The 24,716-nt window shown below is 41.3% G+C and overlaps 2 protein-coding genes and 1 pseudogene across 5 annotated transcripts in view; 2 read left to right on the top strand and 1 right to left on the bottom strand.

Annotated features, from left to right (window-relative positions):
• LOC311133301 (SPRY domain-containing protein 3-like) overlaps positions 1 to 10,210 on the bottom strand; it is an 84,217-nt gene extending 74,007 nt beyond the window's left edge. For 2 of the 3 annotated variants that reach the window (XM_084166802.1, XM_084166800.1), the window contains exons 1-3: positions 10,109 to 10,197; positions 9,385 to 9,510; positions 7,275 to 7,350 (exon numbers count right to left, since the gene is read on the bottom strand). In XM_084166802.1, coding sequence (XP_084022928.1) covers positions 7,275 to 7,350; positions 9,385 to 9,503 — 195 coding nt within the window. In that variant the 5' untranslated portion in view covers positions 9,504 to 9,510; positions 10,109 to 10,197. Of the gene's footprint in view, positions 1 to 7,274; positions 7,351 to 9,384; positions 9,511 to 9,911 lie in introns of all 3 variants that reach the window. The other variant, XM_084166801.1, reaches the window with a different exon arrangement.
• A 1,836-nt stretch (positions 10,211 to 12,046) lies between these two features.
• Positions 12,047 to 13,843, top strand: LOC311134027 (insulin-like growth factor-binding protein 6; the record flags this gene model as incomplete). Its single annotated transcript, XM_084167641.1, has 4 exons — positions 12,047 to 12,389; positions 13,178 to 13,212; positions 13,353 to 13,475; positions 13,730 to 13,843. 4 exons carry the CDS (start codon positions 12,047 to 12,049, stop codon positions 13,841 to 13,843), a joined length of 615 nt encoding a protein of 204 aa, XP_084023767.1.
• Positions 13,844 to 16,512: 2,669 nt separating this feature from the next.
• Positions 16,513 to 23,865, top strand: LOC311134028 (phosphatidylinositol 5-phosphate 4-kinase type-2 gamma-like; annotated as a pseudogene). Its single transcript has 9 exons — positions 16,513 to 16,660; positions 16,763 to 16,860; positions 18,724 to 18,820; positions 20,005 to 20,050; positions 20,157 to 20,519; positions 22,484 to 22,596; positions 22,793 to 23,017; positions 23,499 to 23,591; positions 23,785 to 23,865. The product of its transcript is annotated as a phosphatidylinositol 5-phosphate 4-kinase type-2 gamma-like (transcript).
• Positions 23,866 to 24,716: the final 851 nt, after the last annotated feature.

A 24,716-nucleotide genomic window follows, 5' to 3' on the forward strand; every position in this document is an offset into this window, starting at 1 on the left:
TAGCGCCAGTAACCGAAAGGTCGCTGGTTCTAATCCCCGAGCCGACTAAGTGAAAAATCTGTCGATGTGCCCTTGAGCAAGGCACTAAACCCTAATTGCTACTGTAAGTCGCTCTGGATAAGAGCGTCTGCTAAAATGACTAAAATGTAAATGTATCACAGCACCTACTGTATATAAGAATAGTGTGTAAATAGTATTTATGTTGTCTCCTGGTGTCCTATATTTCCTATATATATAACTTATTTAATTATTTATTTAATGTAATATCTTATGTTGTTCTTGTTTATCACTGTTCTGTACTTTGTCATGTATTTGTACGTTTTATGTGGACACCGGGAAGAGTAGCAGCTGCATGTACAGTAGCTAATGGGGATCCTAATAAACTAAACCTGAAAACATCACAGACCACTTCACTTAAAAACCATAACATGACCATAAAGGCATTAGCAAGAAGTCCTAACATGCTCAGAGGGAAAAAAGTCATCATTCATGATTCCCTGTGGGGGTGGCAGTCAGACAGCTGCTCACGAGCACCTGCGACTACACACTTCCCTACCGAGGGCGATTAATTATGACATTATCCCGGGGGGGGGGGGGGTCTCTAAGAGTGGATGGAGTGCAATCAGAACACTGACAGATCCAGAGTGCTGAAAAGGGGAAACCATTAAGTCCTTCCCCATGACCTCACTAGCACCGTCCCTAGAGTGTGGGACAGAATATGCAGCAGTCTGTCTCAATGTTGTGTCATTGTATCACGTTCTGAATCCCATTCGGAGCTCCCTAAATCCTCAGTCAGACTGATGTGGGCTGTGTCCCAAATGGCACCTATGGGCCCTGGTCAAAAGTAGTGCCCCTTTAAAGGGAATAGGGTGCCATTTTGGACTTAAAGACACTTCAACTGAGATGTACACAGGTGTTCTGGAGATAGGCTGAGCTGACAACTGACTGATAGGCTGTTGGAAAGCACCCCAGTTACATGATTGATTAATAAAATCAGTGGTTTGGCAATGATTGTCTTGAAAACATGGGAATATTTCAGTGGATGTGTCAAAAAGTAGAAAAGACAAATTGACAAGGGAAAAATTATTACATGGCTTCAGTCCTCTGTTTCCATAAACAAGGCTGTGTTTTATTCACTTTTAAAAGTGTAGGAAGCATACATTTTACTCAAAGTAACAACACAGTCTGGTCAAAGACTTAGTTGTAGTCACGATGTGGTTACCTATAACTACAAACATAGTTATGTTTTAGCATTTTTACATATTTATTAACTTATTTTCAGATATCTTCAGAACTACCCACAATGCACAATTTCTCAACATCATAGTGCTACCTAGCTAGTTCCAGCTGGCTAACGTTAGCTACTAGCCATGCTAGCATGTAATTACATTCCAAACCAAGTGTTAGCGCTGGTGAACTACTATGTACATCCACAAAGAAGAAACCATATAAATACATGCGTAAAACTGCATCTCCTCTTCTCCTGTGCATTTGGTAGTGGTAGTCGACCGAGCGTTGTAGTAGTTTTCCGTCATTCGTAGCTAGTGCAGTAATACCCACAAGGACGGGGTTACGACTCATTTGTAGCCCAAAAACGAGAAGCTAGCTTCAAAGCGGGACCGGTTTGTCCGATTGAAGCGAGCGGATTGAAGTATGGGAACCGTGCGCATGTCTACTGTATGCGGTGCTCATTTCACCCTGGAGGACTTCGATGGCTTAGTATAACTAGTGGAAGGCAGGATTCGGAATGAGACTATGACTGAAACCAGGTGTTGTGTCGAGCGTTAATATGCAACCTCTATTTCCTACCGACCTACCGGTACATCGTGGGTGTCAGCAGTGATGGAGATAAACTGGGTAAATTCAATGTGGATTTACCTCACTACAGTGGCGGAAAAAAGTATTTAGTAAGCCACCAATTGTGCAAGTTCTCTCACTTAAAAAGATGAGAGAGGCCTGTAATTTTCATCATAGGTACACGTCAACTATGACAGACAAATTGAGAATTTTTTTCTCCAGAAAATCACATTGTAGGATTTTTAATGAATTTATTTGCAAATTATGGTGGAAAATAAGTATTTGGTCACCTACAAACAAGCAATATTTCTGGCTCTCACAGACCTGTAACTTCTTCTGTAAGAGGCTCCTCTGTCCTCCACTCGTTACCTGTATTAATGGCACCTGTTTGAACTTGTTATCAGTATAAAAGACACCTGTCCACAACCTCAAACAGTCACACTCCAAACTCCACTATGGCCAAGACCAAAGAGCTGTCAAAGGACACCAGAAACAAAATTGTAGACCTGCACCAGGCTGGGAAGACTGAATCTGCAATAGGTAAGCAGCTTGGTTTGAAGAAATCAACTGTGGGAGCAATTATTAGGAAATGGAAGACATACAAGACCACTGATAATCTCCCTCGATCTGGGGCTCCACGCAAGATCTCACCCCGTGGAGTCAAAATGATCACAAGAACGGTGAGCAAAAGTCCCAGAACCACACGGGGGGACCTAGTGAATGACCTGCAGAGAGCTGGGACCAAAGTAACAAAGCCTACCATCAGTAACACACTACGCCGCCAGGGACTCAAATCCTGCAGTGCCAGACGTGTCCCCCTGCTTAAGCCAGTACATGTCCAGGCCCGTCTGAAGTTTGCTAGAGTGCATTTGGATGATCCAGAAGAGGATTGGGAGAATGTCATATGGTCAGATGAAACCAAAATAGAACTTTTTGGTAAAAACTCAACTCGTCGTGTTTGGAGGACAAAGAATGCTGAGTTGCATCCAAAGAACACCATACCTACTGTGAAGCATGGGGGTGGAAACATCATGCTTTGGGGCTGTTTTTCTGCAAAGGGACCAGGACGACTGATCCGTGTAAAGGAAAGAATGAATGGGGCCATGTATCGTGAGATTTTGAGTGAAAACCTCCTTCCATCAGCAAGGGCATTGAAGATGAAACGTGGCTGGGTCTTTCAGCATGACAATGATCCCAAACACACCGCCCGGGCAACGAACGAGTGGCTTCGTAAGAAGCATTTCAAGGTCCTGGAGTGGCCTAGCCAGTCTCCAGATCTCAACCCCATAGAAAATCTTTGGAGGGAGTTGAAAGTCTGTGTTGCCCAGCGACAGCCCCAAAACATCACTGCTCTAGAGGAGATCTGCATGGAGGAATGGGCCAAAATACCAGCAACAGTGTGTGAAAACCTTGTGAAGACTTACAGAAAACGTTTGACCTGTGTCATTGCCAACAAAGGGTATATAACAAAGTATTGAGAAACTTTTGTTATTGACCAAATACTTATTTTCCACCATAATTTGCAAATAAATTCATTAAAAATCCTACAATGTGATTTTCTGGATTTTTTTTTCTCATTGTCTGTCATAGTTGACGTGTACCTATGATGAAAATTACAGGCCTCTCTCATCTTTTTAAGTGGGAGAACTTGCACAATTGGTGGCTGACTAAATACTTTTTTCCCCCACTGTATATCTCTATTGGATTACCCGACTCTCCTTCGGCCGGTGAAATGGCCTATCGCTCTGAAGGCCTCTCCTTGGCACTTCTTTTGAAGTCTCCGCTCTCTCTGCTTTATATCTGCTGGCTTTTTTTGTTGTGTTCTGGGGGTTCCTCGCTTTGCTATGTCGACCTTGGTGGTTGGCTAGCTAGGCTAGTTTTCTGACTAAGAGTTATGTATTTCCAAAACCTTGGTTTACTTTAATGTAGCTGTAAGCTAGGTGTTGATAGCAACGCTGACTCACGCAGTGCTAACGTAACGTTAGCAGGCTGGTAGTGCTAACATTAGCAGACTAGTAAACTTGCAAACTGATTTGTAACTATACATTCATTAAGAATTTGCTTGTATTTTGGCTGAAAATTTAATTGAAACCAGTAGTCATGAGTGCAAATTATTTGGTTTAATTTGAAGTTATTTCTGTTGGAGTTTACATTATAGGGAATAGGCTGGTTTACCGGGTCCTCCATATTACGTCACACCCCGCAAATGTTTTTTCCCGGCATGACTTAGGCATTCTGATAAATTTGATGTAATAACTCAAACATTTTTAAAGTGAGGTGTAACTTTGCATTGGGACTTTGTTATGCATATTTTAATGCAAATCTATATATTACATGTGGTTACATTTATGCTACCTACCCTTTAAGATGTGTCCATTCCTGAAAAGTGGGATATGATTTTCCTTCCATGAAAGTTAAATCAGGCGCGGGCGTTCAGTCACACTCATTATGTCTGCCCAATCAGTCCTCCAACTTCATACTGTGCATCCCAAATAGCATGCTGTTACCCTATATAGTGCACTACTATTGACCAGAGCCCTATAGGTCCTGGTCAAAAGTAGTACACTTTAAAGGGAATAGGGACAGGTGCCATTTGGGACTCACATAGACACCAGCAGGACTCCTTCACAAATCACTCTACCTCCATTCCCACTCACTGCCCTGGCATAGCATACAGTAGGCTCAGGAAGCCAACACTACACACCAGAACCAGACCTTTCCCTATCCCAAAATGTACAGCCAAGTCCTTCTTTCCTGAGCTTTCCCAAAACCCAGGATGATTTTTAACGAGCCTGCTGCCTTTATGATTTAGCCTGGAGGGACTCTTATTAAAAAAGGTACTGGTGAATAACTGGGGAGTTATGTTACACACTGCATTATTTTACACTGGAAAAACTACCATGTTTGATCCATTTGTCAGATAATTTGTTAAAAAAGAAAGGGTCCAAAAATAACACGCTTTGGGTCTGCAAACTATTTTTAATAAAATGTGTCAGCTAAATTTAGCAACTGTGCAATTCTCTGAGCGTAGACATCAGTTAATCTACAGGGTGTGACTGGTGATGGGCTCAGACTTACGATGCTCGACTTGAACTGTCAAAACACTAGCCTATACTACAGTAGGGAACAGTTTGAGAACAGGGTAAAACAGTGTGCATTTGTTTAGAGTTGCTTCAAATGATTAATGTCAAGTAAATGGACCAAAATTAACTACAAGATCACCAATGCTTGAGTCAGGGACACCTAACCAGAGTAGTAGACTCGAGTCACGTGACTTGATAGAAAATAAAATAACTTGAGACTTGACTTGGAGCCTCAAGACTCGACTTTGACTTGAGACTGATGGCCTGGCCATGTTTTGTAACGTTATGTCACACATTTTATGGCACAGAGTCTGTGGATTACTCTCCACGCAGCCAGAGAGAGTAGCCGCAACATCGGCCCTTGCAAAAAAAACGTGAAACAAATTGGCTAGTAAAACGCACACTCTGCCCTTTGGTTGGACCAGCAAACTGTCAATCAACACAGGTCGGGTGAGCTAGAGAACAGATTGCTGATTTTCTGTACAGCTATAGGATCGGGTGCAGCGCAAAATTCAAATTGTAGGGCGAGAGGATTGCCATAATAAATAAATAAATAAATATGCAGCTCCAAAACGTTTTGGTAATCAAGAATATTAACTGTTTACTTTGCAAACTCACCAGCAATGGGGCATCAAGCAACAATTACTAGCATAGGCCTACTGGTCTTTTGGTATCTCAAATTTGCTTGAAATTAATAATTAACTTATGAAGTTTGCATTTGGAATTTGTTGTTAAAATTAATTATTACTGTGGTGCGTCTCTCCACTTGTGCTCTCCAAACTCCCGCAAGTGGAGAGCGTTTTGTTCTCTTGTTGAAATGCTTGCTGTTGCTTTCTTTCACATGTTTAAATGCATATTGGTAAACCTACAGTGCCTTCAGAAAGTATTCATACCCCTTGAATTATTCCACATTGTTGATGTTAAAGCCTGAATTAAAAAATGACACCCACAATACCCCATAATGACAAAGTGAAAACATGTTTTTAGAAATGTTTGCAAAGTTATTGAAAATGAAATATAGAAATATCTAATTAATTCACACCCCTGAGTCAATACTTTGGCAGCGATTACAGCTGTGAGTCATTCTGGGTAAGTCTACGCGCTTTCCACACCTGGATTGTGCAACATTGGCCCATTATACTTAAAAAAATTATTCAAACCATTTTCAGGTCTTAAAATAGATTTTCAAGTAGATTTAACTCAGCCACATTCCCTATCTTCTTGGTAAGCAACTCCAGTGTAGTTGCCTTGTGTTTTAGATTATTGGTCCTGCTGAAAGGTGAATTAATCTCTCAGTGTCTGGTGAAAGTAGACTGAACCAGGTTTTCCTCTAGAATTTTGCCTGTGCTTAGCGCCATTCCGTTTCTTTTTTATCCTGAAAAACTCCCCAGTCCTTAACGATTACAAGAATACCCATAACATGATGCAGACACCACTATGCTTGAAAATATGGAGAGTGGTACCCAGTAACGTGTTGCATTGGATTTTCCCCAAATATAACATTTTGTATTCAGGACAAAAAGTTAATTGCTTTGCCACATTTTTTGCACTATTACTTTAGTGCCTTGCTACAAACAGGATGCATGTTTTGGAATATTTTTATTCTTTACAGGCTTCCTTCTTTTCACTCTGTCAATTAGGTTAGTAGTGTGGAGTAACTACAATGTTGTTGAACTGTCCTCAGGTTTCTCCAACACAGCCATTAAACTTTGTAGCAGTTTTAAAGTCACCATTGGCATCATGGTGAAATCCCTGAGCGGTTTCATTCCTCTCCGGCAACGGAGTTAGGAAGGAAGCCTGTATCTTTGTAGTGACTGGGTGTATTGATGCACCATCCAAGGTGTTATTAATAACATCACCATGCTCAAAGGGATATTCAATGTCTGCTTTTTTTTAACCCATCTACCAATAGGTGCCTTTCTTTGCAAGGCATTGGAAAACCTCCCTGGTCTTTGCGGTTGAATCTGTGTTTGAAATTCACTGCTCGACTGAGGGACCTTACAGATAATTGTATGTGTGTGGTACAGATATTAGGTAGTCATTCAAAAATGATGTTAAACACTATTATTGGACACAGAGTGAGTCCATGCAACTTATTATGTGACTTGTTAAGCTCATTTTTACTCCTGAACTTATTTAGTCTTGCCATAACAAAAAGGGGTTGAATACTTATTGACAAGACATTTCAGCTTTCCATTTTTAATTAATTTGTAAAAATGTCAAAAAACATAATTCCACTTTGGCATTATGGGGTATTGTGTGTAGGCCAGTAACAAAAAATGCTCAATTTAATCCATTTTAAATTCAGGCTGTAAACACAACAAAATGTGGAAAAAGTCAAGGAGTGTGAACACTTTCTGAAGGCACTGTAACTAACTCTGTATTGAAGCCTACCTCAAAGTAGCAGTTCCCTTTGGATAACGGCCTTGGAGCCACGTAGCAGCCAACTTCATCAGAGTTCCCTTGGTAACTGTAACGGAATTTCAGAAATTAGTTTACATTAATCGTATCGCATTTGCAAATGTATGCAACCAACATATGCTACACAACATACAGTTGTTCTTTAACTTGTGGACAGTACAGGCCAGCCAAGTCAGTAAGAGGAGTACAGTGTGAAAGAAAGTATGAGTCTAAAGCAGGGGTCTCCAACCTTTTCTTGCATGAGGAGCTACTTTGAAAAAAAAGAAAAATGTCACAAGCTACTCATTTTTTTCTATAGCTTTCAAATAGGCACATTCTTCTCTGCTCCTCTACCCTGCAACTCTTCCCTGGGTACAATAGATGTGTTTTCTGTCAATATACCTGGTAAAATAATGGTTAATAAACAACTCTAAAGGGCACAATAAAATTGTATTTGGTATTTTCCTGAATTCTGTCTGTTCTCTGTTTTATTTTTCCTGGTTTGGGATTGTTTTGGTTTTTACTCTCAATATTACAATTATTAATAGAGACACAACGAAAATGAATGTTCTGTGTCCATGACAATGCTTAAATCAAAATCAGAAGACCATTTTTGATTTGAGTGTAATTCCCCTTTAATTGCGCATCTAGCAAGAAAGGAATGTGTCGGTCTAGAGATGTTTCTGCTGTTAGGCCTACTGCTGCAACACGTCATGGCAGAGTTTGCAAAACAATGGCCACCCAATTATATAGTTATGTCAGGTAAGCCTATTCTGCAGTTAACATTTAACTTAGAAGGTTTTTGGGGAAAGTCTTTCTGTATACCCACAAGACGGTTATCATTAGTATGTCTAACTGGCTACATACAGAGTGAAAGATGGACAATTGCTGAAAATTAATTGGCAGATATTGTGTTACGTTTGGCTTTTTAAGCCAATAGTGGCTAACCAAGGGTGGGATAATGTCAATGTGGCTTTGATTGACAGTTTGCGATGGAAAATTGATGTACTTTCAGAATTGATTGGCGAGCTACTCATAGGTGGGCTGCGAGCTTCTGGTAGCTTGCGATCTATCTGTTGGAGACCCCTGGTCTGAAGCAATCAATCCTGGTCCCAGTACAAACTAATCTTGCCCACCAGCAGGCTCTCCTTCTTTAGAGGTGTCTGGTTTCCGAGCGCCTCAGGACAGAACTTGACTGGAAGTCTATGGCAGGAGCAGACGAAACATCTGCTGGTTTTAATTGGCTGATCTCTCAGTCCATCACCATCTAGCGCAACTCTTAGAACCTCCCCTCTACATTGTGGATTTCAAAGCATGAGCAGTGCAAGTAGGTGAATTCGTTTTGCATGGCCCGATGCCCCAGGTGGGCGGGGTTAGCTCATTATCAACCATTCCATTGGTCCTAAAGAGAAATCTCCACCCACCTGGGGAACCGGGCCACGCAAAACGAATTCGCTGATTGATTTAGGCTAAACAAGGAAGTGAGTTCGGGAAATCGGGCTTCCCAAAAATAATATGGTCGCTGCGATAGAACGTTTATTTTTATTGCCGATTTGTCCCATCTAATACAACTGTAGCAGGCTCGCTCTCTCGCCTCGATTTTAACCCATGCCCCTTTCAAGTCCCAATTTGTTGCACAGTGTTTCCAGGCTCTATATGAGGTAGCAATTGAGGTTAAGTACAAACTAGCACACCTGAGTCAACTCACAACTTTAATGATTGAATAATTGTGTTACTACTGGGCTGCAACAAAAGCCTCCACTCACAGCGGGCTTGTTCGACATCGACTGCAAAAATCACCTTGCATTATAATTTATTATTATTATTTGTAGATCAGTCAGTCGGTCACAATTTACCCAGAATGCATCACCGATTTGATGTTATTGACCAGGTGGATCCCCAGAACCAGGAATTTGGGTAACTTGTGACTGACAATGATCTGACTGTTCCTTCTCTTTACATTCCTTACCCAGAAGCAGGATAGAGGAACGCTGGCTAAAGTGTCATTATCTCTCATGCCTCATACTACACTTCACCAAGTAACATTCCGGGTGTGTAAATGTAATTGGCAAATAAAAGTGATTCTGACAGTTTTCATGCCCACCTGAGCACTTCTCCATCCCTCAGCATCCTCTTGAACCGCTCGCGGTACCGCACCTCGCGAATCTCCCGGATCCTCCGCCTCCAGTTCAGAAAGCGGTAATGGAGGTTGATGTCGTCCATCGCTTACCTGAGAATAGAGACATGAACAATGAGGTGTTTATCCCCTACTCTCATATAATTTTTTACATACGGCTTCATATGAATAACAGGCTCCACACACAGATTATGGACTCAGACGTGGTCGGTGTTGCACCGGCATTGTTTGGTTCAGTTGGATCAAACTGAAAAAGAAGTGACTGGCAAAGGTAGCAAGCTTGGGTGAGGGTGTCTAATAATAACACATTTAATTTACGGTTTAATACACTAGCTAGCTATATACTTACCTAGCTAGCAATTCATGACAAATAGCTAAGTTAACTAGCTACAGCTGCCAACTGCATCGCTAACGTTACAACAGCAGGGGTGTACTCATTCGCCGATTCTGTTGCAAAACGTTTCTTAAACGGAACGAAACGGGGAGGGACTTACCGGAACGTTTTGCAACTGTTTGGACTAATTATTACGCCCCAGGGAAATAGCTGGCTGGCTAGGTTGCTAGCTATCCACATCAAGCACTTAGTGACTTCACACACAGGAAGAGCATAGCTCCGTCAGTACGCAGCACATAGTCTCACACGTCCGGGAAATGTTTGTTTATTTATAAAACACACACACAAGTTGCCCACCTTGTCTTTAGACTACTATATTCGTTGTTGTTTACAAATTTCCAGTTCGTCGAGCTCCATCAAAACAAATTCAGCAGAGTGCAAATGGCGCCTTCTAATGACATCATGATACATTTACGTTCTAGAAAATGTACGTTTCCGGCGGAAACTTCGAGCTCTTGCATCAGCAATCTAAATAAACGACTCTTTATTGTAGCTGTTGAATTAATATTATGGTATTATGGGTAGACTATATTATAGGGGCAAACATATTTCCATGGTAGTACGTTCTGAAAGTAGTAGTTTACTTTTCAAAGAGCATGATCATCAAAATTGACAAGGCACTTGACAGTGAACATTTGTATTAGCCTATACTACTTGTGGTGGTAAACATCAATGAAACGTGTGCGTGTGTGGATTGGAGGATGAGTGAGAGAGAGAATTTGAGGTGACAGTAAAATAATAAAGGACAGTAATTATGTGGCGGAGGCGTGTGTAAGGGGGAATTCTGAGTTGTGTGGGGGTTACAATAGTTAGGTGTGGAAAGGGAGGGCTTCCATAGGTAAAATCATCCATAGATTCTGGCACATTGCTTGGAACATTTTCGATTGTGAAACGTGTGAACCAAACAGCGTTAGGACCGTATTGACTGTCAGCAAATTGTCCTGCCTTTACATATTCGTTGCCAGATTGGCTTTAGCATCAAACAGCGTTCTTTTTAAAAACAGTTTTTCTAAAAATAAATCATGATTTAAAGAGGTGGTCATCCCACTCAAATTAATTCTTCACTAGTCCATTATCATGACACACACACAGAGGAATGCGTTTCCTGTGATGGAAGAATTATTCATGTTGGCGACTCCATGCCAGCGTAGGCTTTCTGGTACTTTTAATGATATCACCAATTTTATACAAAAGAAAATGACATTATAGGTCATTAACTAATCACAGCCCTCCATTAGGATTGCACATTCAGCAAATCACCAGCAGAGGGAGTTCCCTTTGAATCCATTTCCATCCACTGTGTTGGTGGTGCTCATAATAATAATAATACAATAATAATATGCCATTTAGCAGACGCTTTTATCCAAAGCGACTTACAGTCATGTGCGCATACATTTTTACGTATGGGTGGTCCCGGGGATCGAACCCACTACCCTGGCGTTACAAGCGCCATGCTCTACCAATTGAGCTACAGAGGAATTAGCAGAGAACCCACTCTGGAAGTTTGATGTACTTGTTGAGTATATTGTTCCAACAATATATCTTAAAATGAACACGATTGCTGTTGGAAACTGTCCAAATTCATTATCAGGCTTCTTCATCCTATAATAGCCATCAAAACACAGATTACATGTACAAGGGTTTTTCTCAGTTTCTATAGGCCTACACGGAAGAGGACACTCAATCCCACAAATATGTTTTCGATAAACTAATGTTCTCATGTCCCGATTTGTCATTTGAATAAATTGCTCAGTAATGCTTACTCGTAAAACACATACATCAAATGTATTACTGGTGGGAAAACAATCATGCTGAATATGAAACAGCAATAATGATACATTCATGATGGGGTTAGGTAGGGCTAACCCTATTTCACCAGCTGGCCCTGGTAAAAGAAAGGCATGTCAGAGACAAGGGGAAGTGGGAGTGTGCTCAGCAATCTGAAAACGAGAGCGGAGACTAATATTTCTCTCTCCCGCTTTCCTTCCCCCTCCCTCTCTCTCCACCTTTTGGCTCTTTAAAAGCAGCTGTCTCTGGTGTCTGTCTGCTTCATTATCGCTCTGTCATAGCTGGAGATTCCTATCCACACTGCCTCGCATCTCCCAACGCACAACTGGAACTGAGCTGAATAAGAATAAACCTCAGACAACAGCCTACCTGGCATTGAAACAAATAGGAACCTCCTGGACTATTACTTACTCATTGTTGGTGGACAACGTGTATCTTGCAGGAAACATGCTTCTGTACCCTGACCTTCTGGCCCTGCTCTTCCTCCAGCTTGCCCTCTCCAGCTCGTGGACGCTAGCCTACCAGCTGCCTACTCTCAGAGGAGGGAATCCCTCCAGTAAGGGCTCACAGGTGGCCAGGGCCCCCACACAGAGGCAGCAGTCTGGGGAGCTCAGCACCACTGTCCTGGCCCTGGGGGAGCCCTGTGGGGTCTACACTCTGAGCTGTGACCGTGGACTCCGCTGCACCCCACCACTGGGGTACCCCAAACCCCTCCAGGCCCTGCTGCAGGGCAGGGGAGTCTGCAGCAACACCAGCAGGCCCAGCCCTTCTGAGAGGCCCCAGCCCACAGGTAAGCACCTACTACAGCACAGAGTAGGGGTGGAGGAGGGGGTATTGTAAACTAAAATCAATGGTAAATTTAGCCTCTGCAGACAGTTCACATGACCTAGTTATAGCCTGTATAACTAAGGCCCAGTTTTTCCTGCTCAGGACATGGTACTGTATATTTTAGACAAATAAAGATGTAGATGTTGTGCTGATGACTTCGTTGTGACAAGAAAGGTCCCGATTGTGAGATTGTATTGGACTGTGGAAGTAGAACATTAGTGAATCAGAAGTAAGCTTCAGAGAAATACAGCTAGGATGTAATGGAGCACACAATTGACAGTAGTTTACATTGTGGAGGCAGAACCAAGTCTTAGTATGCAGTGCTCCAAACTCAGCCACAAGTTTAAAATAGATCTGTTCAGACTCTACCAGGAATTAATTTGTTTTGGGTGTGGGAAATGTTATTCTCTTAAATAATCAAAATTACGTCATGTTAACCTCAAATCACCAGCAGCTAGTACTTTTACTTTACAACAGGGCTCTCCAACCCTGTTCCTGGAGAGCTACTCTCCTGTACGTTTTCAATCCAACCTCAGTTGTAACGAAGCTAATTCAGGATGGTAGCTCTCCAGGAACAGGGTTGGAGAGCCCTGCTCTACAACCTGTTGTGCCAATCTGTGAACATGATATACAACTCTACCTACTGGTTTGTCTCTGCCACTGCATTCATCAGATATCTCAGTAATCAATCAGTTACTGTGGTAATGTAATCCATCACTATGCTAAAGATGCTGTCATGTATTTCTCCAGCCACACACCCGACACCCAGTGAAGACCTGGAGAAGGTAAAATCCCTTGTATTTATTTACAGATGGATGTTAGGAGGATTGTGTTGAGCAATAGAATTGAATGACAATAGAACAAGTATATGAGGTAGTGTTTTTTTAAATAATGAAAACTCTCTTTCTTTCTCTCTTCTCTCTAGGCTCCATGCCGTAGACTGCTGAACACTGTACTTAAAGGTCTGCAGCCCCTGGTCTTCAAGTCAGACTTTGCTGATATATATATGCCCAACTGTGACAAGCATGGTTTCTTCAGAAAGAAGCAGGTAGGTTTATAATCAGACTGTATTTGTAGCAGACGTGGTTAACCGAACTATGCTTGCTTGCATGATGAGTATAACATTGCCTAAACAGGAGCTCAGTGGGCTAACTCAAATCTGGAGTTGCAAGCTGTGCTCGATAGTCTATGACTATGCCTGGTCAGTAACATGTGTGTGCATGTGTGTGTGTGAAGTTGTTGTATCCTATACAACAATTCACATCTCAAATATGCTTTATCACTGTGTGTCCCCTCTGGCAGTGTCGGTCGTCTCGGGGCATGCATCGCGGCCACTGCTGGTGTGTGGACGAGAGTGGCATACCAACACCATCACACACAAGCCCAGAGGGCACCCTGATCTGTGACAACGCATGAAAGGGCACTGTCCAGCCCACCACATCCTGCAGTCTGGAATATGGGCCATAGGGTGAGGATCAAGAGGAAGAGAAGAAGTGCAAGATGAGGATAAAAGAGAGGCATAGAGGAGGAGAAAAAGAGAGGGATGGAGGAGGAAGCACTTTCCAAAGTGCTGGACAGTAAATGGCTGATACAAGCCAAAGTTTACGTCCCAAATGGCACCCTATTCCCTAAGTAGTGCACTATGTAAGGGATAAGGTGCCATTTGGGACATATACAAATTCACCCGACTACACTACTACCTACTAGGGTTGGGCTCAATTCGATTTTGAAGGCAGTCAATTCAGGAAGTGATTTGAATTTAAAATTCAGACATTTACTTTTTTTCTTTAATATATAGCTTCTACTTTTCAGTTTGAGAAGTCATTGAAAATAAATGCACTTTTTTCGATTATTCAATTGTAATTTTAGTTTACTTCCTTGACTGCCTTAAATTCGAATTGAGCCCAGCCATGCTACCTACAAGCACAATCCTTCCAATTGCATTTCTGATGTTCATTCTCTTTCTCCATCCCTGTTAGTTTGGTCTCACAGCGCCCTCTAGTGATGCATTATGGCATTACAGACAAGAAACGGATGATTTACCAAGTAGGTTCCTGAGCGGAGACTAGATTGGTATGGAATTACTATGCACTTTGTTTTAATTTCTAAATCTGTACTCTGTGCTATAACGCAGAGTTGTGAGTTCATTTTAGTAGTAAACTACATAGCCAATCCCATTTACCCGCTGTGTCCCATGACAGTCTAGGCCTAGTGATCAGGCTTGTCTCTGATGATGTCTCTCTTATAACATGCTCTTAAATCTGACATTATTCTGATGTTTAAACTCCAGGATCAAGCACTACTGGAGCACCTCCAACCTTTTTACTGACATTGCAGCTGAGCAGACTCATTTTAATACTATAAGATAGTATTTTGTATACATATATAAATTAAAAGCTGATGTATTATTTAATTTACAGTATGTATTTTTGATAATGATTTTACATTTTATTTAAGTGTTTTGTTTTCTATTGGGCATGACAAAACATTTTATTTTGTACTGTTCCTGCTGAACATAATGTTTTATTGATGTAATTATTTATGTTGACCATTTTTAATACATAAATAAATGTGACATTTTATCGTTGAATGTCTCTGAGTGGAAGCACACTAAAAGCAAACTGATGTTGATGGGTAAGTTTACTAGTCCCAGATGTCTGCTGAAGATTACCTGCTTTATAATATACGTTTTAGAGGTTCCATTTGAGCCTCATAACAGCATGCGTTCTACAGTTCAACAAAAACCTGTTTGTGACTGAAAATAGCTTTGCTATGGTTGTAATGGCTGGGCTGTGTGCCCTTAATCCAGAAATCTTTCTCATATGACCAGGAACAATTCAAGGCTGGCTCTCAGAGTTACCATGACAATTTCTAAAGCCACAGAGGTTTGGAGTTGGTATGCTCTTCAAAGTTTTAAATTAAAAAATCAAATAAAACATCCAAAAACACAATCTGAGACTTATAATAAAGACACAGAATACACAGATTCTCCAAACAACAGACAGGAATGATAAATCAATTAGTTGGCATGTGCAACTTTATATACAGATGGACACAGTACACACACACACACACACACACAAACAAAGACTGTTTTTTTCTTCCATTTCCACAAACTGAATTAGGAAGGGCGACCTGTACAGTGCATTTGGAAAGTTCTCATGTACAGTGCATTCGGAAAGTATTCAGACCCCTTGACTTTTTCCAGATTTTGTTATGTTACAGTCTTATTCTAAAATTGACTAAATAGTTTTTTCCCCCTCATCACTCTACACACAATAAGCCATTATGACAAAGCAAAAACAGGTTTGTAGACATTTCTGCAAAATAGGATACACCTGAGCTCAATTTCGAGTCTCATAGCAAAGGGTCTGAATACTTATGTAAATGTCATATAAAAAATAAAATATCAAAATATTAGACAAACCTGTTTTCGCTTTGTCATTATGGGATATTGTGTGTAAACTGATGAGTAAACAAATGATTTAATCAATTTTAGAATAAGGCTGTAATGTAACAAAATGTGGAAAAAGTGAAGGGGTCTAAATACTTTCCGAATGCACTGTAACCCTACTCGATTTGTCCAGAATAAGGTTGAAGTTGCAATTAAATGTTACAAAACAAATTTGAATCTTAGGGAAGTGGGAACCTGTACAGTCTCATTGGCATAATCTAAACCATATTCTAGCCTTTTATGATCATGCAAATATATCCTAGGTAGGCAACAATATGGAACAATTGTTCAGGACAGGTAATGTAAAAATCTAAGGGAATTGAATGAGAAGTTGCTTGTTTTGCTGCATTTGTTGAGGGCGGAGCGCATAAATCCTCGCACACCTGTCGGACTAGGCTGGACACGCGACACTGGGCAGGTGATGCCAGATGTTGGCGAGTTTCTTTGATGTAATCTAAGGTTGTTTTTCGGCAACTAATGGATCAACCTTAGTCAAACACTTAAATAAGAAGGCAAAAGGAGAGCGGCAAACCGGTGCACCAAGGTGAATTCATGTAAACAAAATAGTGTTGTAACCCGTTCAGATTATTGTTTACTTAAACGGCGCAATATTGTTTACTTAAACGGCGCAATGGTTTCTCCGGGTGCCACCTCGAGCCCTTTGAGTATCCTGGTTCCCAAAACGAAGACAAAGAAGAAACATTTTGTACAGCAGAAAGTGAAGGTGTTCCAAGCCAGTGACCCTGTTCTGTGTCCTTATGTGGGGAGTCAATCATTCGGGATGTCGATGAAATTCATGTTTTTGTTGATATTATTATTGTGTGTGTGTGGGTGTGTGTGCGTGTGTGTGTGTGTGTTCTAACAGTGTCCACTGTCTGCAGATTAATGACCTGGTCCAGGTGCCTGACCCTTTCATGCATCTTCCTGATGACTTCAAAGCCAATACCAAAATCAAAGTCAACAACCATCTCTTCAACAAGTACTGTAGCCTATAGCCTACTCACTGCATTCAATGTTTGTCAAAGAGTAACTACATAAATAATATATATATTGATCCATACTCAAGTGGAGAGTTAGTTAATCATCAGGTAATCTGATTACAAATTCCCTTCTTGACTTGTTCTGTTCTATTCAAACCTGTTGTGTCTCTCCACAAACCAATTTGCTAGTAATTGAATATTAGAAGATAGGTTTGTCTATGTAGGCCTATCTGAATTTCAAAGGTGAGAACTACCTATGAAGCGGCATATTGTGCAAAGATTGGGAGTGTTTGTGGAAAACACTGACCCAAAGCATTGTTGAGCGCTTTGACCCAAAGCATTGTTGAGAGCTTTGCAGCCTTGCAGGTTGTATAAGGAGGAGAATTTACAGTAAAGTGCTCCTAGTATGCTAAAAGGGAAAGACATCTCCTGTGTGTGGACCAGAGGAGGAGTGGGAGATGGATTGTTTAATCTCTGGGTGCAGCTCAGCTCACACGAACGCCATGACGCTCAACGGCTAAGTAGCCAACGCAATTAGACTTACGATGACATGTCCACTGTAAGGAATGTGAAAGGCATCGGACACAGAGAGTGTCTGTGTGTGTCTGTGTGTGTGTGTGTGTTTGTGTGTGTTTGTGTGTGTGTGCATGTGTGTGTGTGTCGTATTAGTATTTGTCCAAGGCCAGAGATTGGCTGCTCTGACGTCTCTGTGTTGTTAGGGATTGTACAGTGGGGTCCTGCATGTTTCCCAGACAGAGACCATAAACTGGATAAACCTAAATGAGATTTAGTGGATTTTTTTCACAACATTGAAAAAGTCCTTTGAAATATTTTTTAATAATAGGTGTCATAATATCATAATATCAATCAGATGTCCTCTGAAATGCCTTCCATTATTATTCATCCAATTAATATTGCAATGCTATTGTATGCTATTTTTACAATAGCCCCTGGACTGCAATACCTACTCACCCAAAATGGTCGTTGCACAATGAGCTTGTCCTCAGATTATTCTTCAGTACATTATTCCAAATATTAATCAGTTATTGAACTAAATTGCACAAGTTGTGCAGAAATGCTCATTCTGATATATGTATTTGTCTGTTATCGTCTCTGGTTCTCTCCCTAAGCGGTACCACACAGCTGAGTGTACTTGTGTGAGTGGTTAGGAGCGTGGTGTCCCATTTCTGAACAATGAAGTGTGAAATTCCTGCCTCAAGTTGGGAGAGACAGAGAGGGAGATACAGGGAGAAACAAAAGATAGAAAAGAGGCCAAATGATATCCATGTCTTCATGGGTTAATAGCAGTACACTCCTAGAAAAAAAGGTGTTATCTAGAACCTAAAAGGGTTTTTCGGCTGTCTCCATAGGAGAACCCTTTGAAGATCCCTTTTTGGTTCCAGGTAGAACTCCTTTGGGTTCCATGTAGAACCCTTTCCACAGAGGGTTCTACATGGAACCCAAAAGGATTCTACCTGGAACCAAATAGGGTTATCCTATGGGGAGCGGCGAAGAACACTTTTGGAACCCTTTTTTCTAAGAGTGTAGTGTGTCAGGTCATTAAGTTGAAGTCTTGTTCTGGAGTTTATCATGATTTTCTACAATATATATAATTATTGTCCTAATGTTTGTGAATGTTGAATTCATATGGGCCTAACCTTATAAAAACCATAGAATTAGAATGAGCAGAATGGGCATTCCCATTCATTCTATTTGTATGATTTATATGATAATAACCATATAACCATATAACCTTCAGATCATCAGTAATCCTAAACAACATTTAGTAACGCTTATAATGCTGTAATAAACAGTAACAATAGTTACACTTTGTATGATCCCTATTATTTGATCCTCTACAGAGAGACTCTTCCAGGACATTTCAAGTTCAAAGAGTATTGTCCACAGGTGTTCCGCAATCTCCGAGAGCATTTTGGAATCAAGGATCTGGATTATCAGGTATGCATACCAACACACTCCAACATGGTGAGTCTTTATAAGCTCTGTGGCTTTGATAGCCTATGTCAGGGGTAGGCAACTAGATTCAGCCGCGGGACGATTTTTGTTGAAACGGATGGTCGGGGGGCCAGAACATAATTATAATAATTTTTACATTTCAAATCAACCCCAACTAAGCCCAAAAATAACAATAATTTCATACCTTGATTACATTGAGACACAATCACATATGTCTCTTTTTGTATTCGTGGGAATACTTGGGAATATATTTCCTAAATTAAAGGGATAGTTTATCCAAATTACAAAATGACACATTGGTTTCCTTACCCTTTAAACAGATTATGGACAAGGTATGACAGCAATCCATGCTTTGGTTTAGTTTCCCTGGCGCTGTTTCCACATGCCAATGTTTTTGCATTTGTGGCACAGGGTTAAGAAACCAAGCAGTAGCTGTGCATGGGTAAAATCTCTGAGGAAGCCAAGCCAGTAAAAAAGCCATATTACAACCTATGTTGTGATAATTGTGTTGTTAGCTCTATAACCCATTCGTTCATATGCCACCGTGATAAACAATAACGCCGTGACAACAAAAAAACAACAGTCACACAGTGGCGGAATAGATTCAACTACACATACGTTTGTTTCATCACAAAACCGGAGATCAACATCTGTCCGGTGAAGTCCACAAAGCAAATATTGCATGTAACAAACAGGTATATGACCTGCAGCATGGTCAAGCAACAAGCAGTTTACTAAACAACTACTGATTTAGAACCACAGAGTTACCACAAGTCAGCACAAAGACAACAGGAGCACTGCCTCCGCTATTACAGCACTATTTCAATGTAAACATTTACAGTGGGGGAAAAAGTATTTAGTCAGCCACCAATTGTGCAAGTTCTCCCACTTAAAAATATGAGAGAGGCCTGTAATTTTCATCATAGGTACACATCAACTATGACAGACAAAATGAGGAAAAAAAATCCAGAAAATCACATTGTAGGATTTTTAATGAATTTATTTGCAAATTATGGTGGAAAATAAGTATTTGGTCAATAACAAAAGTTTCTCAACACTTTGTTATATACCCTTTGTTGGCAATGACACAGGTCAAACGTTTTCTGTAAGTCTTCACAAGGTTTTCACACACTGTTGCTGGTATTTTGGCCCATTCCTCCATGCAGACCTTTACCCTCTTCCTAGGATGGAGGACTGTATTGATCAAGTTGGGTTAGCAAATTTGATCTCTTAAAGGGATATTGGCAAGTACCCCTTACCAAAAGAGCTTGTGAGATTGCTGCCTTTATAACTCCATCTGGTTTGTTCTCTTATACAGTGATGCCTTTCGGCTTGCGGAATGCTCCAGCCAACTTCCAGAGGCTGATGAATCGGGTGGTCTCAGGTCTGGAAGGGTGTGCTGTGTATTTGGATGACGTGGTCGTATACTCAGACTCTTGGGAGGAGCATGTCTGTAGAGTACAAGCCCTGTTCGAAAGACTGGTGTGGGCCAGGTTGACTATCAATTTGGCAAAGTGTGAGTTTGCTAAAGCTACAGTCACATACCTAGGCAAGGTTGTGGGTCAGGGTGTTGTCTGTCCCGTGGAAGCCAAGGTTCAGGCTGTGAAGCAGTTCCCACAGCACTCCACAAAGAAAGAACTGATGCGCTTCCTGGGAATGGCGGGGTACTACCGTGCTTTCTGTAAACTTTTCGGTAGTAGTGTCCCCCCTGACCAATCTGTTGAAGGCCAAGGCTGAATTTATCTGGTCCACCCAGTGTCAAGAGGCATTTGATGCAGTTAAGGCTCTTTTGTGTTTGGCACCTGTGTTGGCAGCACCAACTTTTGGGAAACCTTTCAAATTGCAGGTAGATGCCAGTCAAATTGGTGCTGGGGCTTCTCCAGGAAAATAATGTCCAGTCAGTTTCTTTTCCCGGAAATGTATCAGCAAAACTATTCTGTAATTGAAAAGGAGGCTTTAGGTCTCATTTGGGTTTTACAGCACTTCGAGGTCTATGTTGGTTCTGGTTTAACCCCTGTAACTGTGTTTACTGACCACAACCCACTTATTTTTCTGAAGTCCCTGCAAAATCCAAACCAGCGCCTGATGCGTTGGGCTTTGTTCTTGCAACCATTCAACCTCGATATTAGACATATTGGTGGTAAGGATAATATCATTGCTGATGCTCTGTCCCGTGCTCCTTTAGCCTAGTTTGTATTTTCTCTCTGCTGACCCCTGCGGGCTGTCTGTGCCTCCTTTCTCTTCAATTGCTCCCCAGGTACCAGGGCTGCTGAGTTTGAGGACGGACAGTCAGCTAGGGGACACGGGGCTACTGTTAGAAGCCGGGACTGGTATCTGTTTTTTTTTGGTTTTTGGATTGTTTTAAATATGTTGGGTCATAATTTGAGTTGAGGGTGGGACCCTCATTTTAAGGAGGGGGGTGTCACGGCCCCTCTGCAGTGCAGGGGCGGTTCCTCCTGCAGGCAGAGGAGGGTCGTTAGTGATTGGAGTTGGTGTGATTGGAGCCACCTGGGCTCAGGGTATTTAAAACTGCTTCACTAACCACTCATTTTTGCCACAGGCTATGAGCCGGCCTGTGACAGGAGAAAACTGAGGATGGCTCAACAACATTGTAGTTACACAAAACTAACCTACATGACAAAGTAAAAAGAAGGAAGCCTGTACAGAATAAAAATATTCCAAAACATGCATCCTGTTCGCAATAAGCAACTAAAGTAAAACTGCAAAAAATGTGGCAAAGAAATTAACTTTATGTCCTGAATACAAAGTGTTATGTTTGGGGCAAGTATTTTTGTATAAAAATAAACTGAATAGAGCTAAGCACAGGCAAACTCCAAGAGGAAAACCTGGTCCAGTCTTCTTTCTAGCAGACATTGAGTGACAAATTCACCTTTCAGCAGGACAATAACCTAAAACACAAGGCCAAATATACACTGGAGTTGCTTACCAAGACAACATTGAATGTTCCTGAGTGGCCTAGTTACAGTTTTGACTTAAATCGGCTTGAACATCTATGGCAAGACATGAATCGCTCTGGATAAGAGCGTCTGCTAAATGACTAAAATGTAAATGTAAAATGAAAATGGCTGTCTAGCAATGATCAACAACCAACTTGACAGAGCTTGAAGAATTTTAAAAAGGAAAATGTGCAAATATTGTACAATCCAGGTGTGCAAAGCTCTTAGAGACTTACCCAGACAGATTCACAGCTGTAATCGCTGCCAAAGAAAAGGTGGTCCCGTGTAGCTCAGTTGGTAGAGCATGGCGTTTGCAACGGCAGGGTTGTGGGTTTGATTCCCACAGGGGGCCAGTATGAAAATGTATGCACTAACTGTAAGTCACTCTGGATAAGAGCGTCTGCTAAATGACTAAAACGTAAATGTGATTCTAACATGTATTGACTTATGTAAATGAGACAATCAATTTGCAAAAATGTCTAAACACATGTTTTAGCTTTGTCATTATGGGATATTGTGTGTAGATGGGTGAGAAAAAAATCTACTTAATCCATTTTTAATTCAGGCTGTAACACAACAAAATGTGGGATAAGTCAAAGGGTATGAATACTTTCTGGAGGCACTTTATCTTTAAATTGATTATCTTGTTCACTTGCTCTCTCTCCCCTCTCTTTCATCGTGTTTTCAGGTGAAAAGTTGCCCATGCGCAAAGATGTGGACTTCAGGAATAACATGCAGAAGGTTTATGTGAGAGAGGAGGAGAAGGAGAGGATCATGGACAAGCTCAACAGAGACGTGAAGGCGAGTGTCAGAGACAGGGCACAGCATCAGTAGCACAGCAGCACATTATACATACGTGCAGAGTGGCTGGGAGGGATGCCCCAGTGTGTGTAGGGAGGGAGAAAAGATGTATATAGACAAATGTGACTGATCTGTTATAAGTGGCTAACTGTGTTACGTTTGTCTTCTGTGGGGCTCTCGCTCGCTATCTATCTAGTTACTGGTGCGTCTGAGGATCGTGGACTACAGCCTTTTGCTGGGGATCCACAATGTGGGCCGGACGGAGGAGGAGGAGTCATATGATGATTGTGATGAAGTGGACAAGGAGAACGGCCTGACTCCTGCTCCTGCTGTGGGCTTCTATGGCACCTCTCCTGAAGGCATCGCTGGCTACATGAACTCCTTTAAACCGCTGGGGCCCGGGGAGTTTGACCCTTATATAGTGAGTCCCCATAGAGATCCTATAACTCACTTCTAGAATGAAAGTTTTCCTGACCATGATTATTGAGTTATTAGGCATATTGCTAGGATGACAATTTCCATTCTACTGTTCTCTCACCGTGGGAGTCCCAGCAAGTGAATTTTGTAGCTGAACAGAACCTTGATTAAAAGAGGGTGGGCTCTTTTTTTAATGTCTTAGATTTTTGTATGGTGGTTGATGATCTAACTGTTAGATAATATTCTTTAAAAGACAGTACATTAGTGTAGACACAGTAAGTGATGATGACACAATGGACCAAATCCTAACCTGAGAGACCCATTACTTACTTTTGATACTGCATCAGGATCTCCAGTTAGGATTAGTCTCATACTGTATTAGGCCATGCACAGTACAGTAGCTATACCTCACAGTCAACAGGGGAGTGATTAACATCCATCCACTGTATGATAGCCTGTCACTCACTGCCTGTCTTGCTGCCCAGAGGGAGGTGTACTTCATGGGTCTGATTGACGTTCTGACCCACTATGACACCAAGAAGAAAGCCTTTCACGCTGCCAAGACCATCAAACACGGGCTGAGTGACACGCTGATGTGTGTTTGCATTTGTGTGTAATAGGGATGTGAGTAAAAATTCCAACGATGTAAAAAGGGCTTTATAAATACATTTGATTGATCTATTGTTTTCAAGATGTCTTCCCTATATGAACATGTTTTATTCTTATCGTTGTTGGTTTATCAATATCTGTATTTGTTTGTGTGATTCCTAGTCCGGAGCATAAATCTCCACCGTTCACCCTGAGCAGTATGCCAAGAGGTTCCATGAGTTCATTGCTGAGATCTTTGCATAGCTCACCAGAACACAGCTACAACTACAGCTACAGAACCATAGCCGGCTCAATACGAAAACACTCCTCATTTACTACCTTGTTGTTACAATTCCTTAACTGACAAGTACTGTCATATAGAGATAAAATATACAGTTTTTAAAAGAGCTATTTATTTAATTGTATCCATCAATAAGTTAAAAAAGACTATTTAGTACTAGCTTTGTCACCTGTGGAACACAGAGAAACAGTATCATCATCATCAGGTGCCTCGAGTTCTGGAATTTTGGAGACCTGTCAGAGTTCTATTCTCTGTCGACATCTGACAACAGGGTGTGTTTTAATGGTTTCTATGACAATGGGAAGAGAGAGCATTGTCTTTACGGCATGCTCTTCCAGCTGATTCTCCGACCAGATGGAGGCACAAAAGGACAGAGTGGCCATTTTATGGACACACACTGGACTAGTATTTTAGAAAGACTGATTGATTTTAGAAAGTCCTACTTCGTTTGGACTTCCTTGCTTAAATCAAAACACAGGGTGAAGAAATGCCTCCCCCAAAAATGTAATCACTGATTTATCTTAATATATTTTGCGCAAATGTATTCAATGTTTCTTAAATCTATGTTTGCGTTGAAATCTATTAAATTATCTGTGTTACATTTTCAGAAGTCGTGCGCTATCTCATAAATCTAGATATCCTAGTAGGCCTACAGTAAAGTAAGTTACAGTATTCCCAAAGTTCTCTAGAGGAAAATAGGGGTCCTGGACATCTCATAGGGATGTCATTAACATGTTAATGCCTTCCAGTAAACCACCAAATCCCACACAGCAGGCAGGTACAGTGCAATCTGATTAACTGAAAATAAGGATGG

This window comes from Coregonus lavaretus, assembly GCF_964263955.1.
Source record: "Coregonus lavaretus genome assembly, chromosome: 8".
Lineage (NCBI taxonomy): Eukaryota > Metazoa > Chordata > Actinopteri > Salmoniformes > Salmonidae > Coregonus > Coregonus lavaretus.